The 27,130-nt window shown below is 39.7% G+C and overlaps 1 protein-coding gene across 1 annotated transcript in view; it reads right to left on the bottom strand.

The window, feature by feature from the left end:
- The window catches only part of LOC126260520 (tripartite motif-containing protein 45), a 146,844-nt gene that overhangs the window by 3,143 nt on the left and 116,571 nt on the right, over window positions 1–27,130 (bottom strand). Inside the window, exons 6-8 of the mRNA XM_049957851.1 lie at window positions 23,147–23,351; window positions 21,430–21,559; window positions 14,802–14,916 (exon numbers count right to left, since the gene is read on the bottom strand). Coding sequence (XP_049813808.1) covers window positions 14,802–14,916; window positions 21,430–21,559; window positions 23,147–23,351 — 450 coding nt within the window. The remainder of the gene's footprint in view (window positions 1–14,801; window positions 14,917–21,429; window positions 21,560–23,146; window positions 23,352–27,130) is intronic.

Here is a 27,130-nt window from a genome sequence, read left to right on the forward strand (position 1 = left end):
AATGTCGATTATTTTTAGGTGTGTGACTGGCAGATACTTTTTCCGGCAATAATTCATGCGTCTAAGTTTGCATCTTCACAGTCTCGCTAAAGTTACCACTGTAATGGTCTAGTTGGTATATTAACTCTCATTTTGAACAGAGTGATATTTACCTCTTCTTTCGTGTAGAAAAGCGTGCACTGATCAGCTCCTTGTAAAGAATGCAGTAGAATACAATCATAAATAATGTCGCTGTGCTTTTTGAATTTTGTAGGCTGCATTGTATCCAGATATTATTTACAGGATGAAACAATTTAGAAATGAAAGAAACTACCTCCCTTGCTAGAAGATATATTGTAAAAACTTTTATGTATTGTTGTCTGACAACACGCAATACATCCACCTGGAATCCTGGGCGGGAAGAGACAGATAGTTGGAGAGCGAAAAATTTGATGTCAGCTTAAGGGAACATTATAATACAGATATATGTTCATCTTTCATTTTTGTACATATCTCTTTTTGGTGTGGGCATGTTCATATTGCATCTTTGCCAGTGTTCTGATACTTATTGATTGACATATACTTCAAGGCTGAACCAAAAGAAGATCTGTTACAATTTGCCACCCCACAGTATTCTGGCATTGCCCATTATTACCAGATGACTGTATACAGTAGTAGTAATGCATTTTACAAATGTACTTGACATAAATAATCAAATTTTATAGGGAAGTACCACTTTGCCTGGCTGAGGATCAAATCTCTGCATTTGTCACCAAGTTTATACCTTATGTATCCCCTGCATGTGTCAGATTTATTTGTATTACCATTAATTTACATGAAATTTACAAAACTTTAAAGGTTCAGCTTCTGAGAGATCATGACAAAGGGGATGTTGAATTAGAATCTTTTGCTTCATTATTGAAGTGTAACTGCCACTCATAGTTTGTGCTGTCGCATCTCCACACGTTAAGTGGTGTTTGTTGTGAGCGTTCCTTGCAGTTCCATTGGTGCAACTATGGAAAATAGTTCGGCCTTGGGTGTGTAACTTTGTAGATGACGATTAATTCCATGTTGTTATAGAGTTCATAGGGTAGCTCCTTAGGATAAGTGTACATTGATGTGTGTTTGGTTAAAACGTTTGATACCCTGATGGAGAAGCCATAAAGTTTTGACCATGTTGATGTAAACTACCTCGTCCATTACATATTTCAGTGTCCAAAAGGCCAAACTGTATCATCGGTAACATGTCGAGAGCTCACTATATTCCTGGTAAGTCCATAAAGTACTTGCTTTAGTCCCTCCTCTGTAGCAAAATTCAACACCCAGTGCCACTCCAAAGGGCACTTAAAATATTTTCATCATTGTAGACACACGTAGGTTTGATCACCACTTCACATAAGTGTGTATTCCTTATGCTAAACATATGAGTCGACAGTTTTTCTTGAAGCCCCTTCGTGCTCTGCATGTGTTAAACACCCTTTTCATATACAGTTTTCCTTACATGTCTTTGCATAATTGCGTAAAATTTTACACGACTGGCATAAAGAAATTAAAACATGATGTAAATTTGCTCCTTAGAACAACACATAAATGTCATTTTAATTTTAGCTGACACATTAGGTCTAATACATTTTACTTGTACACAAGTTTATACAAGAATTTGCCATGTCATTTTTGATGTTTGTTTAAAAATATTTAAAAACAAGTGAATAATATTTGAGAAGTCGTTCCACTTTCAAAACTCATAAGGCAACATTTCTGGGACAAGTTATTTCATGTTAATTCTCATCGTTAATAAATCATTTATATTTACGACTTTCATGATGATGAGCTAGTACTCATTTAACTTTTAAACTCGTGACATTGTATTTGTTTACATGAATAAATTGCAAAACATATTATATGTCAGGATTGAAAAAACAATATACAGCAGAGTCATGCTAATTCAAACCCCGGTAATCAGAACATTTGAGTAATCCAAACATGAAAAATGTTAGTCTAAGTATGGAAAACTGTGCGGTAAACTGCTGTACACACTATTTTAATTTACGCAGTACAGTAAACATGTATTAGAAAAATTGGCATGAAAACATTAGGTTTAAACATTGCATAACAATGAAAGAAAAGCTGTCAAACTTACTAAAATACAACGGACATTTTATCCCTACGTTTTGGATGACAAAAACTCAGTTATTGTTTTTTGGCGTAATGAAGACAGTCTATCATATGACGCATAGTTACGCCATCATCTCATGAATATCAAATCAGCAGGTGTAGTAGTGGGCTGTTGCTCCAAATAACATAGCGCAAGGTCAAGGGCCTCTGCTGTGTCACTGTGTGGCACCAGCTCTCCTTTGTTGCTTTCAGGCTCATTGTCACTTACGTCACAGCAGTCCACGTCTTCCTGGTCTTGAGTCACAGCAGCAACTAAATCAGTGTCAGTAAGGTTCTCCACACATGCCCCATCCGCTGCCATCCACTCATCTACATCTCCTTCACTAGCTTCTTCACATCCAGGGATTGTCTGTATCATTTGTGGTAGATTTTCCTCTTCATTTTCAACTACGTTGTCCTGAAATTCAAGAGATGTCCACAGTTTTCTTCACGATTTTCTCAGAGTATTTTTTGAAATATTCTGCCATGCCTCAGCGGCCCAATAAACAACATCCTTCATATTGGTCTTTTTATTTTGTCCACTAAAGGAATGCTATCATCTTGGATTAGCATTCTTAAAAAATGTTTTCTGTAAATCAGTTGTAATGTTTGCAGTACACCCTGGTCCATCGGCTGTAGAAGTGGTGTAACATTTGGTGGCAAAAACTTCACCACAATTTCTCCTCAGTGCTGGGGTGAGATGGCGCGTTATCAATCAAAAGGATTGTTAGGGGAGACAAATGATTTTCCTTAGAAAACAGTCAAACAGAGGGAACAATCTTGCTGTGAAACCATTCTTTGAACAGCTTACCATCCATCCATGCTTTTTTCTTGTTGTGATAATATATGGGCAAGGACTACATGTTGCAGTTTTTAAAAGTTCTGGGCCTAGCAGATTTGCCGATCAGCATTAAAGGCAGCTTGTGATTACCAGCAGCATTGCTGCACACTAATAGTCACATGATCTTTGCACATTTTAAAACCAGAAGCATGGTCTTCTGCTTTTGATGCCAGGCTTTTTGTTGGCAATGCCCTAAAATTAAGGCCAGTCTCGTCAGCATTATAAATTTGTTGGGTAGAATACTTTTCCTCTCTTATCATTTTTACAAACTAACCCAAGTATTCCTTCGCTGCATCATGGTCGGAAGAAAGCTTCTCTCCAGTAATTGTTAGCTGACGGATTCCATGACTTCTTTGAATCTGTCCAACCAACCCGTACCCACACTAAAAGGCTCATCACCATCCATTAACTTGTTCAGGTAAACAGCCTTCTCCTGAACCAGTGCTCCACTCAAAGGAGTTCCCCTTTCTCTTTCCTGCGTAAACCAAAGGAAAATAGTTGTGACGACCACGGTGGACAGAGCCATCACTCTGACGTCATCTCAGACGCTGTCGCAATCTGTTCCAACACGCGACCGCGGCGCGGGGCGTGGACAGCGGAGGGAGCGCGCTGCGGGCGGAGGGTATTTAAATCGGCCGCCGCCGCGACTGAACCCAGTTCCCTCTAAGCAGCCATAGTGTACGGATCTCCGTCTGGCACGTTCAGAGGAGCTCAGTCCATCAGTTCACCTGATGATGGCGACATGTATGATCGCCGAAATATTGTGCCCGTTGGACACTGTAGACCGGCAGTACACCCGTGGATATTTTGATTAAAGGAAAAGAGCTTCATCCACTTTATTGTACTGGGACTGTTTCAAAGTCTGCTGAATTTCAAGTGTTTTTCCTGAAGACGTTGCACAGGACTAGTCAAGCTTCACTTGCTTCTTCTTACAATCACAAATGGTTGCTTTACCAACATCCAGTTCTGTTGCCAGTTTAGATACATTCTCACCATTGTCTATCCACTTCAAAGCATTCAGTTTTTCTTTGAGAATTAACGTTGTATGTTTCCGTTTACTCATGACGAAAATACGTACACCACTACACTTGAACGAATACAATACAACTGTTAGGCGTGCCAGCGATTGATAACTAACATAACCAAGCGCTTTGCCAACCAACTGGCAGTGCACTGACCTCAGACACTACAAAGGTCGCAACAGTGCACAACAACAAGGGCAGGGAGTGAGAGTGATCCATTGTTCCCACACTTGTTCCCATTTGTTAACCATGGTGTACCTACTTATCTGCTTGGTATACTTCGTTCTAGAAACTCGTCACCGTAATTCCGGCTTATCCGAACAAATCGGTAATCTGAACAAGGTCCAATCCCAATTAGTTCTAATTAACGGGACTCTACTGTACATATATGCATTCCCATGAACTACTTTGATCATCTCATTTAACTCAACTGTTTGTAATTCCATGCTTTCTGATGAAAGGAATAGAGAACTTCACTCTCATGTTTCCAATCAACACAAGCAAGCATAACTACCTGCAGACATTCGGTGTTCATATCTGTTACTGTTTTTTTGTACAGGACCTTGACTTTACTTCATAATATTTTACGTACTATAATTTCTTTATATCCACACATAACATTCAAACTATCATATTCATACACATATTTAAATCTAAATAGTTACTCATATTGTATGGCCCATTTCTTTTGGTACCAACTATCTAAATTCTCTTTCTTCTCATTGCAGGGGTGTTCTTTGTATCATTACCTGTAAGAAGTGTAATATTTTGTCTCTGTTACTGATAGCATGGGATAGTCAGGTTCAGTAAATAATGCAATGGAATATCTGAGACCAGTGCACACAAGCAATCTCAGTAAAATGGAATTGACTCTTACTTCACCCAAAGAAATAGAATCCATCATAAAGTCCTTGAAATCAAAGCATTCTAGTGGTTATGATAACATATCAACAAAGTTAATAAAAGTGTGTTCATGTGAGCTTAAGTTATTTGTGTAATCAATCCCTTATCACAGGAACATTCCCGGACTGGCTTAAACATACTGTAGTTATACCTCTCCACAAGAAAGGGGACAAAGAAATGCCGACAAATTACAGACCGTTCTCACTTTTGCCAGCTTTTTAAAAAATCTTTGAAAATGTTATGTTTAAACATATACTGAAGCACATTAGTGAAAATAACATACTGTCAAAGTCACAGTTTGGGTTTCTTAAGGGTGCTGATATTGAGAAGGCTATTTACACTTACAGTGAAGATGTCCTTAATTCATTAGACAACAAATTAGAGGCAACTGGCATATTCTGTGACCTGTCAAAGGCTTTTGACTGTGTGAATCACAGCATGCTTTTGAGTAAATTAAAATATTATGGCATCACTGGTAGTGTTGCAAAATGGTTTCAGTCATATCTTACTAATAGAAAACAAAGGGTGTCATTACGCAACACTTCAGCAGTAGGCCATCGGACATAATCTGATCGGGAAGAAATTACATGTGGTGTTCCCCAAGGTTCCATACTAGGCCCACTACATCTACATCTACATGACTACTCTGCAATCCACATTTAAGTGCTTGGCAGAGGGTTCATCGAACCACAATCATACTATCTCTCTACCATTCCACTCCCGAACAGCGCACGGGAAAAACAAACACCTAAACCTTTCTGTTCGAGCTCTTATTTTATTTTGATGATCATTCCTACCTATGTAGGTTGGGCTCAACAAAATATTTTCGCATTCGGAAGAGAAAGTTGGTGACAGAAATTTCGTTAATAGATCTCGCCGCGACGAAAAACGTCTTTGTTTTAATGACTTCCATCCCAACTCGCGTATCATATCTGCCACACTCTCTCCCCTATTACGTGATAATACAAAATGAGCTGCCCTTTTTTGCACCCTTTCGATGTCCTTCGTCAATCCCACCTGGTAAGGATCCCACACCGCGCAGCAATGTTCTAACAGAGGATGAACGAGTGTAGTGTAAGCTGTCTCTTTAGTGGACTTGTTGCATCTTCTAAGTGTCCTGCCAATGAAACGCAGCCTTTGGCTCGCCTTCCCCACAATATTATCTGTGTGTTCTTTCCAACTGAAGTTGTTCGTGATTTTGACACCCAGGTACTTAGTTGAATTGACAGCCTTGAGGTTTGTACTATTTGTCGAGTAATCGAATTCCAATGGATTTCTCTTGGAACTCATGTGGATCACCTCACACTTTTCGTTATTTAGCGTCAACTGCACCTGCCACACCATACAGCAATCTACTAGACGGTAAATTACAGCATCATCTGCGAACAACCTAAGAGAACTGCTCAGATTGTCACCCAGGTCATTTATATAGATCAGGAACAGCAGAGGTCCCAGGACGCTTCCCTGGGGAACACCTGATATCACTTCAGTTTTACTCGATGATTTGCCGTCTATTACTACAAACTGCGACCTTCCTGACAGGAAATCACGAATCCAGTCGCACAACTGAGACGATACCCCATAGGCCCGCAGCTTGATTAGAAGTCGCTTTTGAGGTGTCAAAAGCTTTCCGGAAATCCAGAAATACGGAATCAACCTGAGATCCCCTGTCAATAGCGGCCATTACTTCGTGCGAATAAAGAGCTAGCTGTGTTGCACAAGAACGATGTTTTCTGAAACCATGCTGGATTACGTATCAATAGATCGTTCCCTTCGAGGTCATTCATAATGTTTGAATACCATATATGCTCCAAAACCCTACTGCAAACCGACATCAATGATATAGGTCTGTAGTTCGATGGATTACTCCTACTACCCTTCTTAAACAATGGTGCGACCTGCGCAATTTTCCAATCTGTAGGTACAGAACTATCGGTGAGCGAGCGGTTGTATATGATTGCTAAGTAGGGAGCTATTGTATCAGCGTAATCTGAAAGGAACCTAATCGGTATACAATCTGGACCTGAAGACTTGCCCGTATCAAGTGATTTGAGTTGCTTCGCAACCCCTAAGGTATCTACTTCTAAGAAACTCATGCTAGCAGCTGTTTGTGTTTCAAATTCTGGAATATTCCATTCGTCTTCACTGGTGAAGGAATTTCAGAAAACTGCATTCAATAACTCCACTTTAGCGGCACAGTCGTCAGTAACAGTACCATCGACACTGGGCAGCGAAGGTATTGACTGCGTCTTGCCGCTTGTGTACTTTACATACGACCAGAATTTCTTCGGATTTTCTACCAAATTTCGAGACAATGTTTCGTTGTGGAACCTATTAAAGGCATCTCGCATTGAAGTCCGTGCCAAATTTCGCGCGTCTGTAAATTTTAGCCAGTCTTCGGGATTTTGCGTTCTTCTGAACTTCACATGCTTTTTCCGTTGCCTCTGCAACAGCGTTCGGACCTGTTTTGTGTACCATGGGGGATCAGTTCCATCTCTTACCAATTTATGAGGTATGAATCTCTCAATTGCTGTTGCTACTATATCTTTGAATTTGAGCCACATCTCGTCTACATTTGCATAGTCGGTTCGGAAGAAATGGAGATTGTCTCTTAGGAAGGCTTCTAGTGACACTTTATCCGCTTTTCTAAATAAATTTATTTTGCTTTTGTTTCTGGTGGATTTGGAAGAAACGGTATTGAGCCTAGCTACAACGACATTGTGATCACTAATCCCTGTATCAGTTATGATGCTCTCTATTAGCTCCGGATTGTTTGTGGCTAAGAGGTCAAGTGTGTTTTCGCAACCATTTACAATTCGCGTGGGTTCGTGGGCTAACTGCTCGAAATAATTTTCGGAGAAAGCGTTTAGGACAATCTCAGAAGATGTTTTCTGCCTACCACGGTTTTGAACAAGTATTTTTGCCAACATATTGAGGGAAGGTTGAAGTCACCACCAACTATAGCCGTATGAGTGGGGTATTTATTTGTTACGAGACTCAAATTTTCTCTGAACTGTTCAGCAACTATATCATCGGAGTCTGGGGGTCGGTAGAAGGAGCCAATTATTAACTTAGTTCTACTGTTAAGTATAACCTCCACCCATAGCAATTCGCATGGAGTATCTACTTCGACTTCACTGCAAGATAAACCACTACTGACAGACACAAACACTCCACCACCAATTCTGCCTAATCTATCTTTCCTGAACACCGTCTGAGACTTCGTAAAAATTTCTGCAGAACTTATTTCAGGCTTTAGCCAGCTTTCTGTACCTATAATGATTTCAGCTCCTGTGCTTTCTATTAGCTCTTGTAGCTCAGGGACTTTCCCAGCACAACTACAACAATTTACAACTACAATTCTGACTGTTCCTTGATCCAAGCACGTCCTGTATTTGCCATGCACCCTTTGAGATTGCAGCCCACCCCGTACTTTCCCGAGGCCTTCTAAAAAACCGCCCAGTCCATGCCACACAGCCTCCGCTACCCGTGTAGCCGCCAGCTGAGTGTAGTGAACTCCTGACCTATTCAGCGGAAACCGAAACCCCACCACCCTATGGCGCATTTTCTTGTGTTTGTTAATGACCTGCCATCTGTTACATTACCAGATGCCGAGTTTGTCTTATTTGCAGATGATACAAACATTGCAAAAATAGTAAATGAAATATAAATTTAGCAAGGGCAACTAATCAAATATTTACTGACATGAATGAGTGGTTCATAGCCAGTTCACTGTCATTAAACTTTGAAAAGACCCACTATATGCAGTTCAGAACTTCCAAGAGATTTCCTTCTGGTGTATATGTAAAATATGACGACATGGAAATAGGAGAAGTTCAGAGTGTAAAATTCTTGGGATTACAACTTGACAATAAATTCAATTGGGAACAACATACTAATGAACTGCTAAAGTGCCTAAAGAAGTTTGTGTTTGCAATGCGAATGTTGTCAGATATAGGAGATATAAATATAAAAAAAACTGGCATATTTTGCTTATTTTCATTCCATTATGTCATATGGTATCATATTTTGGGTTAACTCCACAAACCGAGAAAAAATTTTTAGAGTACAGAAGCGTATAATAAGAGTAATGTGAAGTGTAAATCCAAGAACATCATATCGAAACCTATTCAAAGAATTGGGCATACTAACCACAGCTTCTCAGTATATTTATTCCTTAATGAAGTTTGTTGTAAATAATACATCTCTTTTTCCAACTAACTGCTTAGTACACAGTATCAATACTAGGAGTAAGAACAATATACGTAAAAATTTAAAATCACTTACTCTTGCCCAGAAAGGAGTCCACTAGTCACCAACACATATTTTCAATAAGGTACCAGCAATCATTAAGAGTTTAGTTTCAGACAAGGCATAATTTAAACATAATTTTAAAGAATTTTTGGTGGCCAACTCCTTCTATTCCATCCATGAATTTCTCAACAAGTGCAGTAGACCATTTTAATGAAAATTTATTATACTTTATACTTTAATTTTTGACAATACTTGGTTGTAACAGCCAAGTAACTACCTATTGTGTGAATGATGGATGTATGGAAAGCAGATGTAAGCCTTAAGTCTGTAAATAGTGGAAGTTTAATTTTAAATCTTGTACATAATTTGACTGTTCTTAACTGAGGATCATTAAAATGAATAATTTACTTTAATTTTTGACAATACTTGGTTGTAATAGCTGAGTAACTAGCTACTGTGTGAATGATGGATTTAATGAAAGCAGATGTAAGTATTAATCCTGTAAATATCAGAAGTTCAATTTTAATTCGTGTACATAATTTTACTGTTTATTGACTGGGGATCATTAAAATTAATGAAACTCAAGTTTTTCTAATTACAGTTTTGTAATGTGTTTATCTGACATGTTCCACACCCAGGAGGATCCCCGCTTTTGTGGGTCTATGGAATGAATAATCTAATCTAATCTAATCTATTAACTTATAAACCAACTACATAGTTGATCCAAAGCTGACCAATGTATCATTTGCACTTATAACGTGTATATATTTTCATTCAGTATGCAAATGTTTTTAGTTCATTATTCAGATTCTCAGAATTCAAATCTTTTTGTGAGGGAGCAAATATTAACAGCATTTTTATCACTTTGACTCACCTCTTTCATATCTTCCATCTCCATAGGATGAGTGCACATAAAAATAATACGTATCATCCTGTAGCTTATTCAGAGCATGAGCATATGCCTAGAATTATTCATTCTTTCATGGTCCATACAGATTTCGTATAATGTAGTGTTTAATTTAATTTGTATATTGTCATAATATAGATTTTTGTGTATATCCAAGGGTTGGAACTTTAATAGTGGCAACTATTTATTTACAGCTTGTACAAAATAGATGCTTGTTTCAAAGTTTTACTGACCTTCAAAGCTGGTCGTAGGTTTTGCTCCAAAAATGAACAGCATAGAGACAGAAGTGATGACACTTTCTGGAAGACCTGACATAATTTTGTAGGACAATGCTCAAGTACATACAGTTCAAGCTGTTATTGATTTGTTTGACTGATGGGGCTGCTAAGTGCTATACCACCTACTGCACTCCCCCGACTTAAGCCCTCGTGAGTTCAACTCAGTTTCTAAACTGAAGGAAACACTTCACAGCATTCGCTTCAGAACTGCTACAAATTCGTTGGGCAATAGACCACGCCGCTCGAACTGTCGACACAACTAGCACTGCTAAGAGTGTCCTCCGACTTCCACATTGCTGGCAACAGGTTATACGCAATGCTGGTGACTACTTTGAAGGTCAGTAAAACTTTGAAACATGTATCTATTTTGTATAAGCTGTAAATGAATAGTTCTCACTACTAAAGTTCCAACCCTCATATTATAAATAATAACCTAGTGTGTAGATATCCTCTTGTAGTTAGTTCATTTTATTTCCTTCCACACAAATATATCCTTATCATAGTTCTCTTTCCTTATATTAATTTTATTCTTATAGTGCAGACTTTGGTATTTATTTTAGTAGTCAGTTTATATTCATAATCTTTCACATATACTGTATTTTGTGTACGGGTTTCTAGTGTTACCTGAGTGTTGGGTGTGGTAAGCAGAATTTTCGATCTGTTGTGCCTTTGCACATGTGCTGAGATCACTGTCCTGTGGTGCAAATTTCTACTGCGCTTGCAGAAAATTTCTACTGCACTTGTGTGTATCCTCTTGTCGTAATGGTACATCATTTATTTCTCCCACTATAGTTATCCATTTGCAGTCACAAGTTGTACACATTGTAGTAGTGAATTTGCATCATGGCGATTTAGTGAACATCTTTCATAATTTATAGTGAAATATTTTCACTATAAGCAAGCACAATAACTTCACGAGTTGGTTTAACCTTTTGTCAGACTCACTCATTGTACAAATTTCTTTAGAGCCGTGTGTGTGGATAAAGGCCCTTGTCCTTTCTACTTACAGGGTAAGCTAGTCTATATGATCCTTGTAATTACAAAAGGGCCAGTTGACAAGAGTTTTCATTTGTGATTAAGTTTTCCATGGTTGGTAGATCTTGAGTGCATTCACAGCAATACTTTTTGGCCTGTATGGAATTGTACAGTGCACCCTAATCTTTGTCGAAAGACCTTTTTCTCTGCTCAGCCTTTTCTACTAGATTAATCAAGGCTTGCTGTATTTTTTTCATCAAATTACATATCTCCTTGGGTACTTTAAGCAGTGGTTTTTTCCCACTCATCCGTTTCTCAAACATTAATGCAGCTGGTCTAAAACCTGTTGAAGTATGTGGCAAATTATTAATGATTTGCTGAAATGGCGAGACGAACTTGATACATTATGTATTTTTCTGTGGTGTGTAGCAGCGTATAAATCTATTAAATTCCTTAAACACCCTTCCTATGGGCTTGCTTTGGGATGGAATCATTATAGCAGTACGCGTTTTATTTTATTTCCATCTGTTACCTGTGAAATACGGTGCATTATCAGATAACAGTGTCTGTGGCTCCCCTATTCGAGGGTGATAGTCGTCTGTAATTCTTCTAATAATAGAATCGGTGGTCACTGACCTCACTGCATGCAACTTAACGTTCTTGGCAAAAACACCGCATAGGGAAATTAGGTACTTAACACCCCCTTTTCCTTTTGGATAAGAACTGGCAACATCCAATGATTGTAATTCTAATCGTTTTGTGGGAACTATTGGATGCAGTTCAATTTATTTTGATTTTTTGGAATGTTTATTCTGACAAGTTATGAATTTTTGAAGTACTTGGGGAATTTGGCACACATGTTGGGTAAGCAGCAGTACATGTTTATCTTAGCAGTGCATTTAGAAACACCACAATGATACGTAGTGAGTGTAAAGAATGAACTTGTCTACAAACTTTTTAGGTAAACATTTGCACTACTGTTCTTGGTTAGGTGTACGTCGGTGAAACATTATTCCTTTATAAATAATATAAAACGTTTTTAAGTTGTTATTATCATCATCTTCACATAGTCTGAGTCTTACCTTCTTCCAGTGTGGTTCTTCTTGCAATTGCTTCAAGGTATTGCACTTTTTTACACAATAGGGTCGACAAGTTTTGTCTTGCATAAGTAGGACGCTGATTTCAGAACTGTGTTCGATGAGTTGTAAAAAGTCTTTTAACCTTAGTATGTTTTGTTTACCTTTGATGTACAGTACCTCAAACTGAGTTTCTGCAAGTAATGACACCATGTAGCTAATCTTATGTGCAGAAGTTTGCATGTCAAGAGAAAAGAAAGCACTTGGTGGTCATGGTAGACTGTGGTGTGTTTTCTCCACAAATAATATCCACACTATAGAGTGAGCTTCGAGCTCTATCATTGAATATGATCACTCACATTCAGTAAGAGTTATCTTGGGTGTTTGTTGTATATCTGTCTTGATGATTTGGAATAGGCAAGCACCCAGATCCTGTGAAGATGCATCAGCACTTAAACAAAACTCTTGTGACATGCCTAGATGATACAACACATTTGCATTGAGTAGAGTTTTTTTATGCTTTCAGAGTCAGTTTGACATTGATTTGTCCATATCCATGTGTTATTCTTCTGTAACAAATTTAACAGGGCACCACTGTTCAGCAACTGGTCAGGAATAAATTTTCTAAAGACACCAGGCCCAGGTAAGCTTTGAGTGGAGTTGTTTTTTGTCCTGACATGGGGGAAAATGTCTGATTGCATTTAATTTCGCTGCATATGGCAAAATACCTTCTAATGATATGGTGTATCCTAGGAATTTGACCTTTCCCTTCCCAAATTCAGGCTTTTTTAAATTTTCTGTAACACCGTATTCTGAGAATCAGTATAGTGCTTGTCCCAAAAATTGCAAATACTGTTCCCAGAGAGGCATTACTGGTAGCAAGTAAGTGACTTAATTAAGTAGTTCTGGACCAAAAACTTTGCCTAATGCAGGAATGAAGACATATTTTGGTGTTTGTTCATTCCTAATTTCACTATGCGTTTTCATCATTGATACAACTTATGCAAGGGATGATGAAAACTCATAGTGATATTAGGAATGAACAAACACAAAAATTTAATGGCCTAACACAAAAATTTAATGGCCTAACACAAAAATTTAATAATTTAACACAGAAAGTTGAAGACAGGCCTTTCTATTCTTCCAGCACACCCACTAGTCTTCTTTCTCCCTCCTTTACGTCTCTCCTCCCCCCCCCCTGCCCCTCCCCAAACCTCCCGAATGCACCTAGCAGCTTTACCCTGTTCCCACAATGTCAGTATGTGCTCCCACAAGCAGCACTGCGCCCTCTCCCACCCCTACTCTGCTATGCCCACCCTCTTAATGTGTGTGTGAGTTGTGCTTGTGTGAATGGGCGTGTTTTCTACTTTAGAAGAAGGCCCTTTGGCTGAAAGCTTAAATCTGTAGCAGTCTTTTTGTTGACCTGGTCTGTGACTCAGTGTCTTCTCTATATAGTGAGTAGCAATCTGTCCTCAAAATTTTGTCATTATTTGAAATGTGTTACGTGTGTTTGTTTATATGTGCAGGAATAAATTTGCACGAGTTGGTCATTCTGTTACACACTAAAATTTCCCCCTAACAACTTAGTTATGTGGTCCAACTCAGGACAGAATTTAAAAACTTTGTTGTCTCATAAAATCAGTAACAGAAAACTGGGTAATCTGAAAGTTGTGCTATTGTGAACATGTCACTTTAAAAATATGGTGTACAGACAGGATTTAATTGGGCACAGCATATACTGGTTGGCATTCATCTCTAAGAAGGTAGGTGTGGTTCATAGAGCACGTGTTTATTCTGAGTATAATAATGACAATTTAACCCCGTCTTTGTTTGCAGGATGATGTATACCGTGACTGAATAGTGTTACTGGCCATAACTTGTTTGTACCATAGGAAGATTCAGTTGAGAAAACTAATAAATTATGAGACAGAATATCTGGCCAGTACTTAGCTTTAGGAAGCAAAATATCTAATACTGCCGTGCGGTTAAAGGCGCTGCAGTCTGGAACCGCAAGACCGCTACGGTCGCAGGTTCGAATCCTGCCTCGGGCATGGATGTTTGTGATGTCCTTAGGTTAGTTAGGTTTAACTAGTTCTAAGTTCTAGGGGACTAATGACCTCAGCAGTTGAGTCCCATAGTGCTCAGAGCCATTTTTTATCTAATACTGTTGATAGACACATTTAAAAGGACCACACTATCTAGATTGAGATTATACATTCTAGCAAAGAATGTAGAACACATGATTTATGTCATCTTCAGCATAATTCCTGTAGGAAATTAATTCATCTTTTTTGCTATATATGGAGCAGAGTTGTCCAGAAAGGCCAAAATTGGAATACTTTATGTGCCTGTTGCATCTTTTGGCTTGACACTAACATGTACAGATATTTTTATTTTATTACTGTAATTTACCTTAATTGGTTTCCCACGAACATAGACAGAGAGACTGAGGTTCCCTGCAGTGTCTGGTACAAACACTAGCAAGTACGTTCCATCTCGACGATCAGCCACGTGGATAGGAATCTTCCTGAAATTTAATGACTTTAAGTACTCGTAACAAGTTATTTCTTATCATAAGAGTGTCAATTTCCTTTGCTGCATACCTATGGAAGAAGAATGCCATGCTAATCAGCTTTGTGTTGTGTTTGAATAATTATGTTTTGTAATATTACTTTATCAATATTTACTAATTTATATTTTTGAAATATCATGCAGTATTTCTCTCTTAAGATGCATCCATAATAACTAAAGTTTATTAATGTAGTTTATAATGGAATCTTCACTTTGTTAATGTGTATCTTAACTTGTTCCACACCCTTTAAGGTTGTCATTCTTGATTATCATTGGAACACAGTGGTTGACTGAGTGAATGTATTACTTAAAATTAGACAGTTGATTTGTCATTGAAGAAAATGTGTATGTACTATGTAATTTCAAATTAAGTGAAACACTTTACATTACCAAGGAACTGTTTATCATGGTGTACTAGCATGCAATGATTTTTCAGCCTTGAAAGGTGTTCTTGTGGCAGATTTAATCAGAATCAGTCTACTTGGTATTGGTGAATGCATTTTATTGAGTAGATTCCATCATGAAGAGCCTACAAGTATATGGGGCTGGGCTGATAAAGACATGGAAAGATGCAGTTAATACTGCTGGCACATATTTGTTACTCCAACAATTCTCATGAACAAAAGCATGAACTACTTGTAATATGGTTAAACATAATCAAGTCACCAAGTGGCAGCACATGTGAACATGTGTAAAGATGTAAAATTGCTAGTTGTTAGAATTAGGAATGAGCTGAAGCGTGGTTGTCTGCAGATATTTTTTGAGGGCGTGGAAAAACTAAAATATTTCTTGTATAAAGGATTTGGTCAGTTGTGGGACATAACACACCATAAGAGCTATGTTTTATAGGTGACATCAAAAACTTATTATATATCAGAGAATTGATGGTAATCCACTGAAAATATGAGTGAAAACCCTGTAGTCCAGATTCCACAGGGAGGGAGAGGGGGAGGGGTCAGTGCTCCGCCCACCCTCCTCCCCTCGTCCCAGCCTCCCTTGTGAATGTCCATGAGTTGTAGGAAATGAGCCTGGTAATGCTTAAGGATGTAGGAAGAGTCACCCAAATCAAGGAAGGCTTATTGGATGGGATGACACAGAAAAATGGAATAATTTTTACTGTTACTCTAGTCAACAGTTGTTTTTCTTCCACTTCTGTATGTAGCTGCAGTGATTATAAACATTTAACTATATACAGTAGAAATGAAGTATTAATTTGCTATGCACATTATTGCTTAAATTTGTAATAAGGATTTGCAATGGCAAAATCCAAATATTTTTAATTTGGGGAATTGTAAGTTTTTTGACTTATGTTTTTAAGAAATGTGATGAAAGAAATTTTTAGCATCATGATCCCAAACTGTGTTATGAAACATAGGTAATAATGCTAAGCCTATGTGGAGATTATGTTTGTGTGTTGTGTTGTGGTTATGAACATCATCAATCATTTACTTTATTTGTACAAACTTACTTCGCTCACGGAATAGCAGAAGTGTTGAGCTAGCTTTCAGAACTAATCCTTGACACAGTGCCAGGATTTAAATTTGGCAGTGGACTAGGTTGGGGTGGGGATAGGTTCGGGTGGGGTGGGTAGAGGGTGAGAGAGGCAGGAGACTGGAAGAGGGGTTGGAGGGGTTGGGTGTGGGTAGCTAATGTCTTGAAGGGAGGTAGCAGGTTTGCTTGCTATGAATGTGGGAGGGAGGAGTGGCAGGTGCACAGGCTAAGCATGTGAGTCATAGATACCAGAGCCAGTTCAGTGTGACACACGATGATGACAATTTAGAGACTTTGAATGGGAGGACAGAGGAAGTAAAAATTGGATAGAGGGTATGGGGAAAATGGGTTAGATGAGATTGAGACCAGGAAGGTTACAGGAGAGAAGTGTGTGTTACATGGATAACTCCCATTTGTTTAGTCCACAAAAGCTGGTGGTGGAGGGAAATAACAAGATGGCTCAGGTTGTGAAGCAACCATTGAACTTGAGCATGTTGTGCCAGTGGGTGGTCAACTTATGTTCATGACCACAATTTAGTTGTGGCCATTCACTCTGGTGGACTGCTAGTTGCTTGTCATTGTGACGTAAAAAGCTGTGCATTGATTGCAGCATATCTGGTATACGGCGTGGGCTGCTTTCACAGGTGGCACAGGCCTGGAGCAGGAAGTGCTTAGTTGGTGGACTGGGCAGATCTTGCACCTGGGTCTTCCGTAGGGATATGACCCCTGTGGCAAGGGGTTGGGAGTGGCAGTGGCATAGGGATGGACCAGGATATTGTGTAGGTTGGGCGGGTGATCGAATATCCCTTTAGGAAGGATTCTAGGTAGAATGTACTTTAATTCTGGGCTGATGATAAATAATCACCACCCTGGTGAAGGATATTGTACTGTTGTTACAGTTGAGGGTGATATTGGGTTATGTGTGGTTCCTCCTTTGTAGATGATTTTTGGGTGCAGTTGGTGGATTAGGAATGTGGGAGGATATGACATAGAAAATCTGTTTACAGACTGGGTTTGAGGGGGGAGGGGAGGATTAATGCTGGTCTGTTAAGGCCCTCAGATAAAAGTTTTAGCACACTGGGAAAGGGAATTCATAGTTACAGCTCTGCCCTTGCAAGAAACAAATAAATTTGATCACCATATCAGTCCACCTCTCCCCACATTGCTCCCTTCAGAATTTTATGTCTTTCCTTTTTTTATGTCAACTTAGGTGTGATCAAGTAGCCTCACATCACAGAATTATCCTAGTTCACTCAGCAAAATTTCTTCCATTCTTTTTACTCTCCAAGCTCATGTTTTGTTATCCATTTCCCTTTACAACCACCTGATGCTTTCATTTGTCCATTTCCTCTGTCATTTCACATTTTCCTAGTGCCATCTCAGTTCAAATGAACCCTTGTTCCATCCATTTGCACCCACTCTGAAAAGCAACCATTTCCATAGCTAAAACACAGTCCGTTCCTTAAATGCTTCCTAGAGCCTGGAATACCCCCTCCACCAATGGCCTAACCCTAAAAATTCTGCTTCTGAGATCCCATCCTTCCATTCACAATGAACCTTCTTTTCAGTGTATGCCAATCCCTATCCCTCACAGACCTGGTACTGCAGAAACACATCTTCATGGCACAGGCATGTCAGAACCAACTCTGCTCCTTCCAGAAGGTATTTTTGCTGTGAAAAATCCTTACTTCATAAGCCACATCTCCAAAACTGAAACGTTTGCCTTGAACAACTGGAAGATACGTCAAAAAAAGTTTTGCTACCCTGGTTTCCAGAACTCCTGAAGATAGACATTGACTGTGGATATTGCATCACAGACACAGACACTTTGACTGTTCAGATATGTCACTATACCAGCTCAAAGATGTAAACAACCATGCATGAGCAATACCTGTTAGATGGAGGGGGTCCGACAGCCAACCAGTTCCAGTCATTCCACTAGGAAGAGGTACACGGCTCATGTTGTCTGTAGCTCAACCATGCCTAGACTGTCAGTATTGTGGTTCGATCATGTCCGCATTGTTACTTTGTGCTAGAAGGGCTCTCAACAAGGGAAGTGTCTGGGCGTCTTGAAGTGAACCAAAGCAATATTGTTTGGGCATGGAGGAACTGTCAATGACATGCCTTGCTTACCAAGGGCTACTACTGCAGTGAATGACTGCTTCAGATTATGGCTCAGAGGAACCATGACATCAATGCCACCATGCTGAATAATGCTTTTCGTGCAGCCACAGAATGTTGTGTTATGACTCAAACTGTGTGCAATAGGCTGCATGATGTGGAACATCACTCCTGACACCCATGGCGAGGTCCATCTTTGCAATCACGACACCATGCAACGTGGTACAGATGGACCCAACAACCCGCCAAATGGACCGCTCAGGATTGGCATCACGTTCTCTTTATCAGTGAGTGTCACATGTGCCTTCAACCAGACAATCGTCCGAGATGTGTTTGGAGGCAACCCGGTCAGGCTGAAGGCCTTTGACACACTGTTCAGCAAGTGCAGCAAGGTGGAGGTTCCCTGCTGTTCTCTGCTGTTGTGGGGTGGCGTTATGTGGGGCCGATGTACGCCGCTGGTAGTCTTGGAAGGCGCCATAACGGCTGTATGATACATGAATGTCATCCTCCAATCGATAGTGCAACCGTATCGGCAGCATATTGGTGAGGCATTCATCTTCATGGACGACAATTTGTGCCCCCATTGTGCACATATTGTGAATGACATCCTTCAGGATAACGACATCACTTGACTAGAGTGGCCATCATGTTCTCCAGGCATGAACACTATCGAACATGCCTGGGATAGATTGAAAAGGGCTATTTATGGACGACATGACCGACTATTCACGCTGAGGGATCTATGCCGAATCGCTGTTGAGGAGCGGAACAATCTGGACCAACAGTGCCTTGATGAACTTGTGGATAGTATGCCACGACAAATACAGGCATGCATCAGTGCAAGAGGACGTGCTACTGTGTATTAGAGGTACCGGTGTGTACAGCAATCTGGACCACCACCTCTGGTGAACAGCAATCTGGACCATCACATCTGAAGGTCTCGCTGTATGGTGGTATATCATGCAATGTGTGGTTTTCATGAGCAATAAAAAGTGCGGAAATGATGTTTATGTTGATCTCTATTCCAATTTTCTGTACAGGTTCCGGAACTCTCAGGACTGAGGTGATGCAAAACTTTTTTTGATGTGTGTAATTCTAGTCACCACCTCCATAGATCGTCCAACCTGTTGACGTCCTGCTCCCGCCTTAGAACACCATGACACATCAACACTTGTCCTACCCACACTGAACTCCCCTCTCCACTCATAGCACTCAAACCCTGTCGAATCCAAACAATTGCAGAACACTGTTTTTAATCTCTCCACCAAAACCTTAATTCCACAGAAGTTTCAGTCCTATTCAGAGACCTCATCTTTAGTTGACCATCCAAGTTTAACTCTATTGGGCTTACAATGGAAACCTTTACTACCAATCGCTCCAGCCAAAGTAAGCCTAAGTCCAACACTGAACATTGCCTCTCCCAGTTCATACCAGTATCTAACAATGACCCTCTCACCTAAGTACCCCGGTTACCGTCCAGGAATTCCTTACTTTCAACTTGACCTTACCATCCTTTCCAGGTCCCATACTAAGAATACTAACTTCACGACAAAAGAAAGGACAGCTATTCACAACCTCAAAACAGATTCTTAGTTAATCATCCTTGCAAACAAAAGGCTCCACCACTGTTGCAACGAATTGCAGTGGCTACCTGCCAGAAGGCTTCTACCAACTGCCTGATTCCTGCCCACGCCCCCCCACACACCCCTAATCCTCCCAACATCGAAAAGAATCACTCACAGAGGAAAGCCCCCTCATCACCCAATATCACCCATGACTGGAATAACTGTACCATATCCTTCAACATCACTTTGATTATCTTTCATCATGACCGGTAATAATTGACTTTTTATCTAAGTTCCATCCCATGTCTCCTAAAGTAGTATTCAGTTGCCCAACCAACTCAGCATCCTAGTCCTCCCTATGCCACTGCCACTCCCAACTTCTTGCCAAAGAGGTCATATCCATGAGAAAGACTGAGGTGCAAGACTTGCCCAATCTAGCCACTCCGGACTTCCTACTTCAGTCCTGCCATAGGTTTATCTTACCACATCAGAGGTAATGCCACCTGTGAAAGCAGCCATGTCTTGTATGAAATCTGCTTGCAATCACTGTTCAGCCTTTTATGTTGGTAGGAATGAATGGTCACCACTAAATCGTGTCTAAGAACAAAGTTGACCATCCAGTGGCATCACATGCAGCTGAGCACAACACGCTCGAGTTCAATATTTGCTTCACAGCTCGGGCCATCAGGATCCATTGCTCCACCACCAGTTTTTCTGAACTACGCAGATGGGAATTATCCTTGCAGCATGTACTAGACTCCCGTAATCCCCCTGGCTTCTGTCTCCATTAATACACTATCTTGACACACACTGTACAACAGTTTCCACTTCTGTCCTCCCCTCCGAATCCATGCCTCCATGTCATCTTCATTGTGCACTACATGGTACTAGCTCCAGTACCCATGTTCCACATGTTTACCATGTGCACCTGCCACCCCTCTTTCCCACATTCCTAGTGAGCAATTTTTCTGCCTCCCTCTGAGCTATTAGTTACCCACCCGAACCTCACCCTTGTCCATCTGCTTAAATGCAATCCTAGCATTGTGTGTCCAGTCGACTCAATTCAGGAGCACAGGTAGTGTGTGTGTGTGTGTGTGTGTGTGTGTGTGTGTGTGTGTGTGTGTGTGCGTGCGTGCGCGCGGGCATGTTCTCTTTTGTGTGCCTATTGACAACTCAACGCTTTTGCTGTTTGGTGAGTGGTCTCTTTTATTTCTAAATTATTTACATTTTGCCAAAATTTTTCTTACTATAATCATAATCTGATATTAAAATTAATTTGGGCAACAGTGTACCTGTTGCTGGCATCCTTGTATCGCAGTTCTGCAGTGACTTTCTCTCCACCATGACATAGTGGCTGTTCATCAGCATCTCTTGTTGTTAGAACTGCTTCAGCTTTCTTATGCTGTCGACAAATCATCAGAGCTGCAAGTTGAGAACAAATCACTATTATGTCCTTCAAGTCAAGCATTGAAGAGCATTATATAGTAAAATTTCTATACCTTCCAACTATGTATCAGATAAAAGTTAAATATAGCAGTGTGCCTTATGGATAAATAAATCGTTATTGTTTTTTTTTCAGTTAAGTACCAAAGATTTTGAAGATCTGCAATTCAGATATTTATCATCATTTAGAGTGTAATGTTGTGTTATTTGTGTATAGGACAGCAAGCTTAGAATTACAGATTTTCTTCGCGTGTGTGTGCACGCGCTGTGAGGAGTACAGAACATGGTAGCCATATTTTTTTTTTTTTTTTTAAATCTCACTGCCTTTGTTTCAGCTCCATTGTAACTGACAGCTGAGGATGGTTCTTGTTCACATTTTAATGTTCAGTATTAGTGCTTGTGTGGCTCCATGCTTTATTCCTGTAAGTTTACATTAAGAAAAAGAAAGTAAAACGTTTAGCTCTGTAGTGTATTCGTTTAAAATTTCCCAAGAATTTTCTCCTTATGTGCCAGAGAAGAAAAATTTACAGTTGATGTGTATTTCCAGTTTTGAGTTATGGTAGTGAGACATTGAATTTCAGTGTGAAAACTACTAAAATACTGAGCACTGGTGAGATGAATGCAAGGAATAAAAAGTAGAGACAGGTGGCCAAACACATGTATCTGAAACAGACTGTAAAGGAGGACATGCAAGATTCCAGGAGATTAGAAAAAAATCTAAAATGACATCCTAATGGAAGACGAGTAAATTACATTGTAAAACATCCAGGAGCCTGTTGCCTTTTCTTATAGATCATGTATGAGCACACATGCCCACATGTTTCATTTTTGTGTTGCCAGTGCTACCCGATGTATTGTTCAGCAGTCACACTTTCAAGATTGGTATGCAATCTCCATTTATGTTGGTTCATTGAAAGTGAAGTGTTAAATGTAATAATACATAAAATAAAGGAAAAGGTTCCACTTACATTTAGCAGTCTGTGTAGGAACAGATGACAGTATTCACACTAGTTTTCAAGCTCTTGCTGTTTTCTAGCAACACACACAACCACACAGATAAATGTACACTAGCTTGCTTGTGTTGACCGGGGGCACGTACTTCTGGGTGTCTGTGGTTGTGTGTATGAATGTGTGTAGTTTTAGTAGAAAAAGAGCAAGAGCATGAAAGCTAGTGTGAATACTATTTTCCATTATGTGTTTCTGTGCTCGACACATCAGTCTGCTGTAGGTGAATGGTTGCCTTTATTGTTCCGTCCAGGAATTTACGTTAGTGTTTAATGTAAATATATTTTATACAAAAAGCCTGTGGCAACTGATAAGCAGTGCCACAGGTTGCACAGAAAACTGTTCATATGAACTGTTTAAGTTTCATTAAATCCACCTGGTGATGAAGGTATAATCCTCTGAGACACAGAGTGAAAAGGTAAATAAAAGTAACTCATGACATCATTTTTGTATTTTGATTGGCATTGATGAAACAGACCTAACATAGAATGTCTCCAGACAAACTTTTCAGTTTTCACTGATCTGATGCTGAATTGATGCTTCTCGTTCAGTAGCACTTACTGTCAGTGTTGAGGGTGCAGTGTTGTGGAGACACTGTCTGTGTTGTTATGACGCCAAAGAGGGTGTGTGATTTGATTCGGCCACAGCCCTCCTCCGGAAGGAACTGCAGGCAGTCAGATACACGTGGTTCCATGAGGCTGCCACTAGCCCCATTGTTGCAGCACCATTCCAGACGACGCAGCACTGGGGAGACCAGCGTCAGCAGCTGAAACACCAAGTCTGCCATATGAGCATCCACTATGATAAACTTCTTTCTTTCTGTTCAATGATTCAAGATGGCTGACAATATCATATCAACTTTTTAATAAATTAGTATTCTGGAAAAAATGGGAGGAGTTCTCATGAATCAATGGGTAATTAAATCTCACATACAAAAGTAAAGTCATTTGTTAGTCAGAAGAAGAATCCTTTGTTTTTATCAGGACCATGCTGTTAGGGTGGCCAGATAAGTGTCCGCTGAGGGCATGGGCACTGACAGATGGAAAAATTAACGAAAAAAGAAAAACAAAACAAAAAAGACAATCGTTTAAGAAGTAACTGGGAGAAGTATATGAGTTCTACCACTCGCAATCCGTCTTCTGCCTTTTTGAGGAAGTCTTTCCCTAGCTAGCAACTGTAAATGTGCACTGTTGTCAGTGTCATTTCTAAACCACCACTTCATCTGAGCAGCATCATAAAGAAGTGACAACTATTGATCAGTCCATCTGTCGCTGACATGGTTTGTGTGTCAAAGGTGCACTTCGTTCATTCAGGTGCAACCTAAATGACTTGCTCGTGTTCGACAATGGAGATTGTGCTGCTACTTCAGTATGTTATTGTGGAATCTCATAGGTCTGCAATTGGGTGCTGAAGCTAATGGCCCTTGATTTTTGTCGGTTGAGAACTGGAGCAAGACACAGTGATGGAGGCAGCTTACAAGAAAGGTGGAGAGGTTATGTAATTTCCTTGCCTCTCTAGGCTGTAGTTTTGCTGCTCCCCAATTTCAGTTATGTGACTATGTTGTGGAAACAAAAAATAAATCCAGAACAAACCTTCTGTGGCTGATTAATAATAGTGCAGGAATTGCTAGTCATGCTTATTGACAGCTAAATACTGTTGATTTAAGTTTAGCCCTTATGCAAACAAACATATGCTCTGCCATTGGTCATAAGCTGTGTTGCTCTAGGACCTGGTGAAGGCCTTACTTACTTATTAGGTATATTGTTGTTGTTTTTCTAGTGTAAATGAAACTCTGCTACATGCTAAAGCACCATCAGTATTAAGTTTTGTTGCTAATTGCTGTGCTAAATGTTCAACCCATGTATTTATTGTATCAAATTTCACTGGACATGCAGTTTCACTGTGCTTCATTTTTATTAAATATACTTACAAAATTATAAAATTTGCTAAGTCTGCATAGAAACTTTTGCAGAAAGGTAGTTTTACACAAGGGGGTGGGGCTGGAGGGACGAGTTTGTAGCTTATTCAGCTCTGTCAGGGGGCCAGGATTACCTTGGTGTGGCTTAAACCAGTGGCTCAGATAATTCTTTGACAATCTTGAATGCAGAATTCTTGACTTCAGTTATCTAATAGAGAGTTGTAGCACTCTCAATCCCCCTCCACCCCCTTAATAGGCAGGACATGCGCTATGAGCAGGATGACGCTGCTAAAGTAGCAGAATGCGTATGTTGTGAACAAGTGTTGTGTTTTAGGATAGAGAAAATTCGTCCGTGGGCCTGATAAAAATTATGTACTGATTTTGGAGAAGGGAGAATACAGTCTCATTAGTTACAGATTGCAGTATTCATCAATATGTTGTAGAATTTTGGAAAACAATAACAATCTTTTGAATCCCAGCTCACTATGCTCATGAGACTGAGAAGGTAGTGGATATTGACACCCAGGATGATGCAGTGTTTATTCTCTTCCAGAAAGCATTCGGTACGGTTCCACATGGTCACTCAGTGAACAAAATATGATTGTACAGAAAGAGATTAGTTTGTGATTAGATTTAAGAGTTCCTAGATAGTAGAACACAGTAAAGCATTCTTAACAGAGACATGTCTTCAGGTATAAAAGTAGCTAAGGCTAAGGGAGTATTATTTGGCCATTACTATGAACTATACATGTAAAGGACTGAGTGGATAACTTTAGAAACTCCTTGAGGGTGTTGGCAGATGCTGTTGTCATATACAGAGGAGTCACAAGGCTAGAAAATTGCAGCAAAATACAGAAATATGTACAAAGGAGCGATACTTGATGTAGGGTTTGGCGGTACTTGATGTAGGGTTTGGCAGTTTACCGTCAGTGTAGAGAAATATGATGTATTCCACTCAGACAGGATAAAATACCTGTTTTTGTTCCATTGGACAATGGCTAAACAACCGCTGGAAACAGTCACACATTGACTAAATATCTGAAAGTAGGCATATGAAATAAAACCATGCAATTAATCATAGGAAAGGCCAAAATCCTCGTTCAACCAATAGTCGAGTGTTGCTCTTTGATCTGTAACTCTTACCAGATAGAATTGCTAGAGGAAATAAAGCAGATCAGTTCATTTTGCCATGGGTTTGTTCAGTAAGTACAAAAGCATCCTGAAGATACCCACCGTCACTGCTGGAGGCAGATTGCCTCATCCAGCAAGTCAGTGTAGAGGGTTTTCCCAGACACACCTGGCATCTGTTGTGGAGTAATTGAGTTCACTAACTTTGTAGCTCCACGAAAGATAGCATTAAAAATGTGACAATTCCAAAGGAAGTGCTTGGCAGCTACCAGCCAAAATCCGTGAAAACCTTTATAGACAGTGCCTGATATGACAGTTCTCATTGAACAGCTGTGTGAAATCAATGAAGCTATACAGAACTGATCAGCTGCAACAAGCTATGGATTTTCCTCTATCAGCTCTGTCACTTTAGCTAAGAGCACCGCTACTCCTTCACTGATTATGTCCACATGGGCGGAGATGTTCCTTAAAACTTTTGGGATCCCAGGCACTCAAGAACTTTTCACCTGTGTGTTACTGTAAAGACTTGGACCACACATGCCTCTGCTTTGTCAGCTGCACAGAACTGAGAAAAATAAATAGTACTTTTTACATGGTTGTGTCAATAGTCTGCATTAATGTAGAGTGCAACAGAGTTAAAGTAGGTAATCAATAAGTTGCACATGGTCTTTTCGTGCACAATCCACATGACAATGACCTGCAAGATATATTATGTGATTAAATATTTTGCCAATATAAATTTCTTGTTACTTCTTGATATTACAAGAGATATACTACCTAAAAAAACTACTACTGCATCAAGTCACCAAAATGTCTTTTTCAAGAACTCCAACTCCATTTTCAGCTTCTTATTTACCTACTTATTCTTAAGAAATTTGTAACATTATGGGCTGGAGCTGCTTGAATTCTCACTAAACCAGTTAAATATCGAAAATTCTGCTAACATATTTTTCCTAAAATGTTTGATATAAGACCCATTAGAAGACTTTGAACCCTATCAAAAATATGTCTGAATTTCACCCTTCAAGCTATACATCCTTGTTTGTTTGTGATTGCAGGCGTGTACCTGGTTTTCCTGAAAGTAGATGGCCAAGATTTTACTACATTTCAAATAGGTGGCATAGAAAAATCCCAAGTACATAAATGTTTTAGTTGTGTCTTTGCCAAAGCAAGTAAACTTAAGTTATAAGTTGTTCAAGCTATGGCTGGCTGGAGTGGCTGAGTGGTTCTAGGCACTACTGTCGCAGGTTCGAATACTGCCTCGGGCATGGATGTGTGTGATGTCCTTAGGTTAGTTAGGTTTAAGTAGTTCTAAGTTCTAGGGGACTGATGACCTCAGAAGTTAAGTCCTATAGTGCTCAGAGCCATTTTTTTGTTCAAGCTACACTCCTGGAAATTGAAATAAGAACACCGTGAATTCATTGTCCCAGGAAGGGGAAACTTTATTGACACATTCCTGGGGTCAGATACATCACATGATCACACTGACAGAACCACAG

The sequence above is a fragment of the Schistocerca nitens genome, chromosome 5 (assembly GCF_023898315.1).
Source record: "Schistocerca nitens isolate TAMUIC-IGC-003100 chromosome 5, iqSchNite1.1, whole genome shotgun sequence".
NCBI classification, from domain to species: Eukaryota; Metazoa; Arthropoda; class Insecta; order Orthoptera; family Acrididae; genus Schistocerca; species Schistocerca nitens.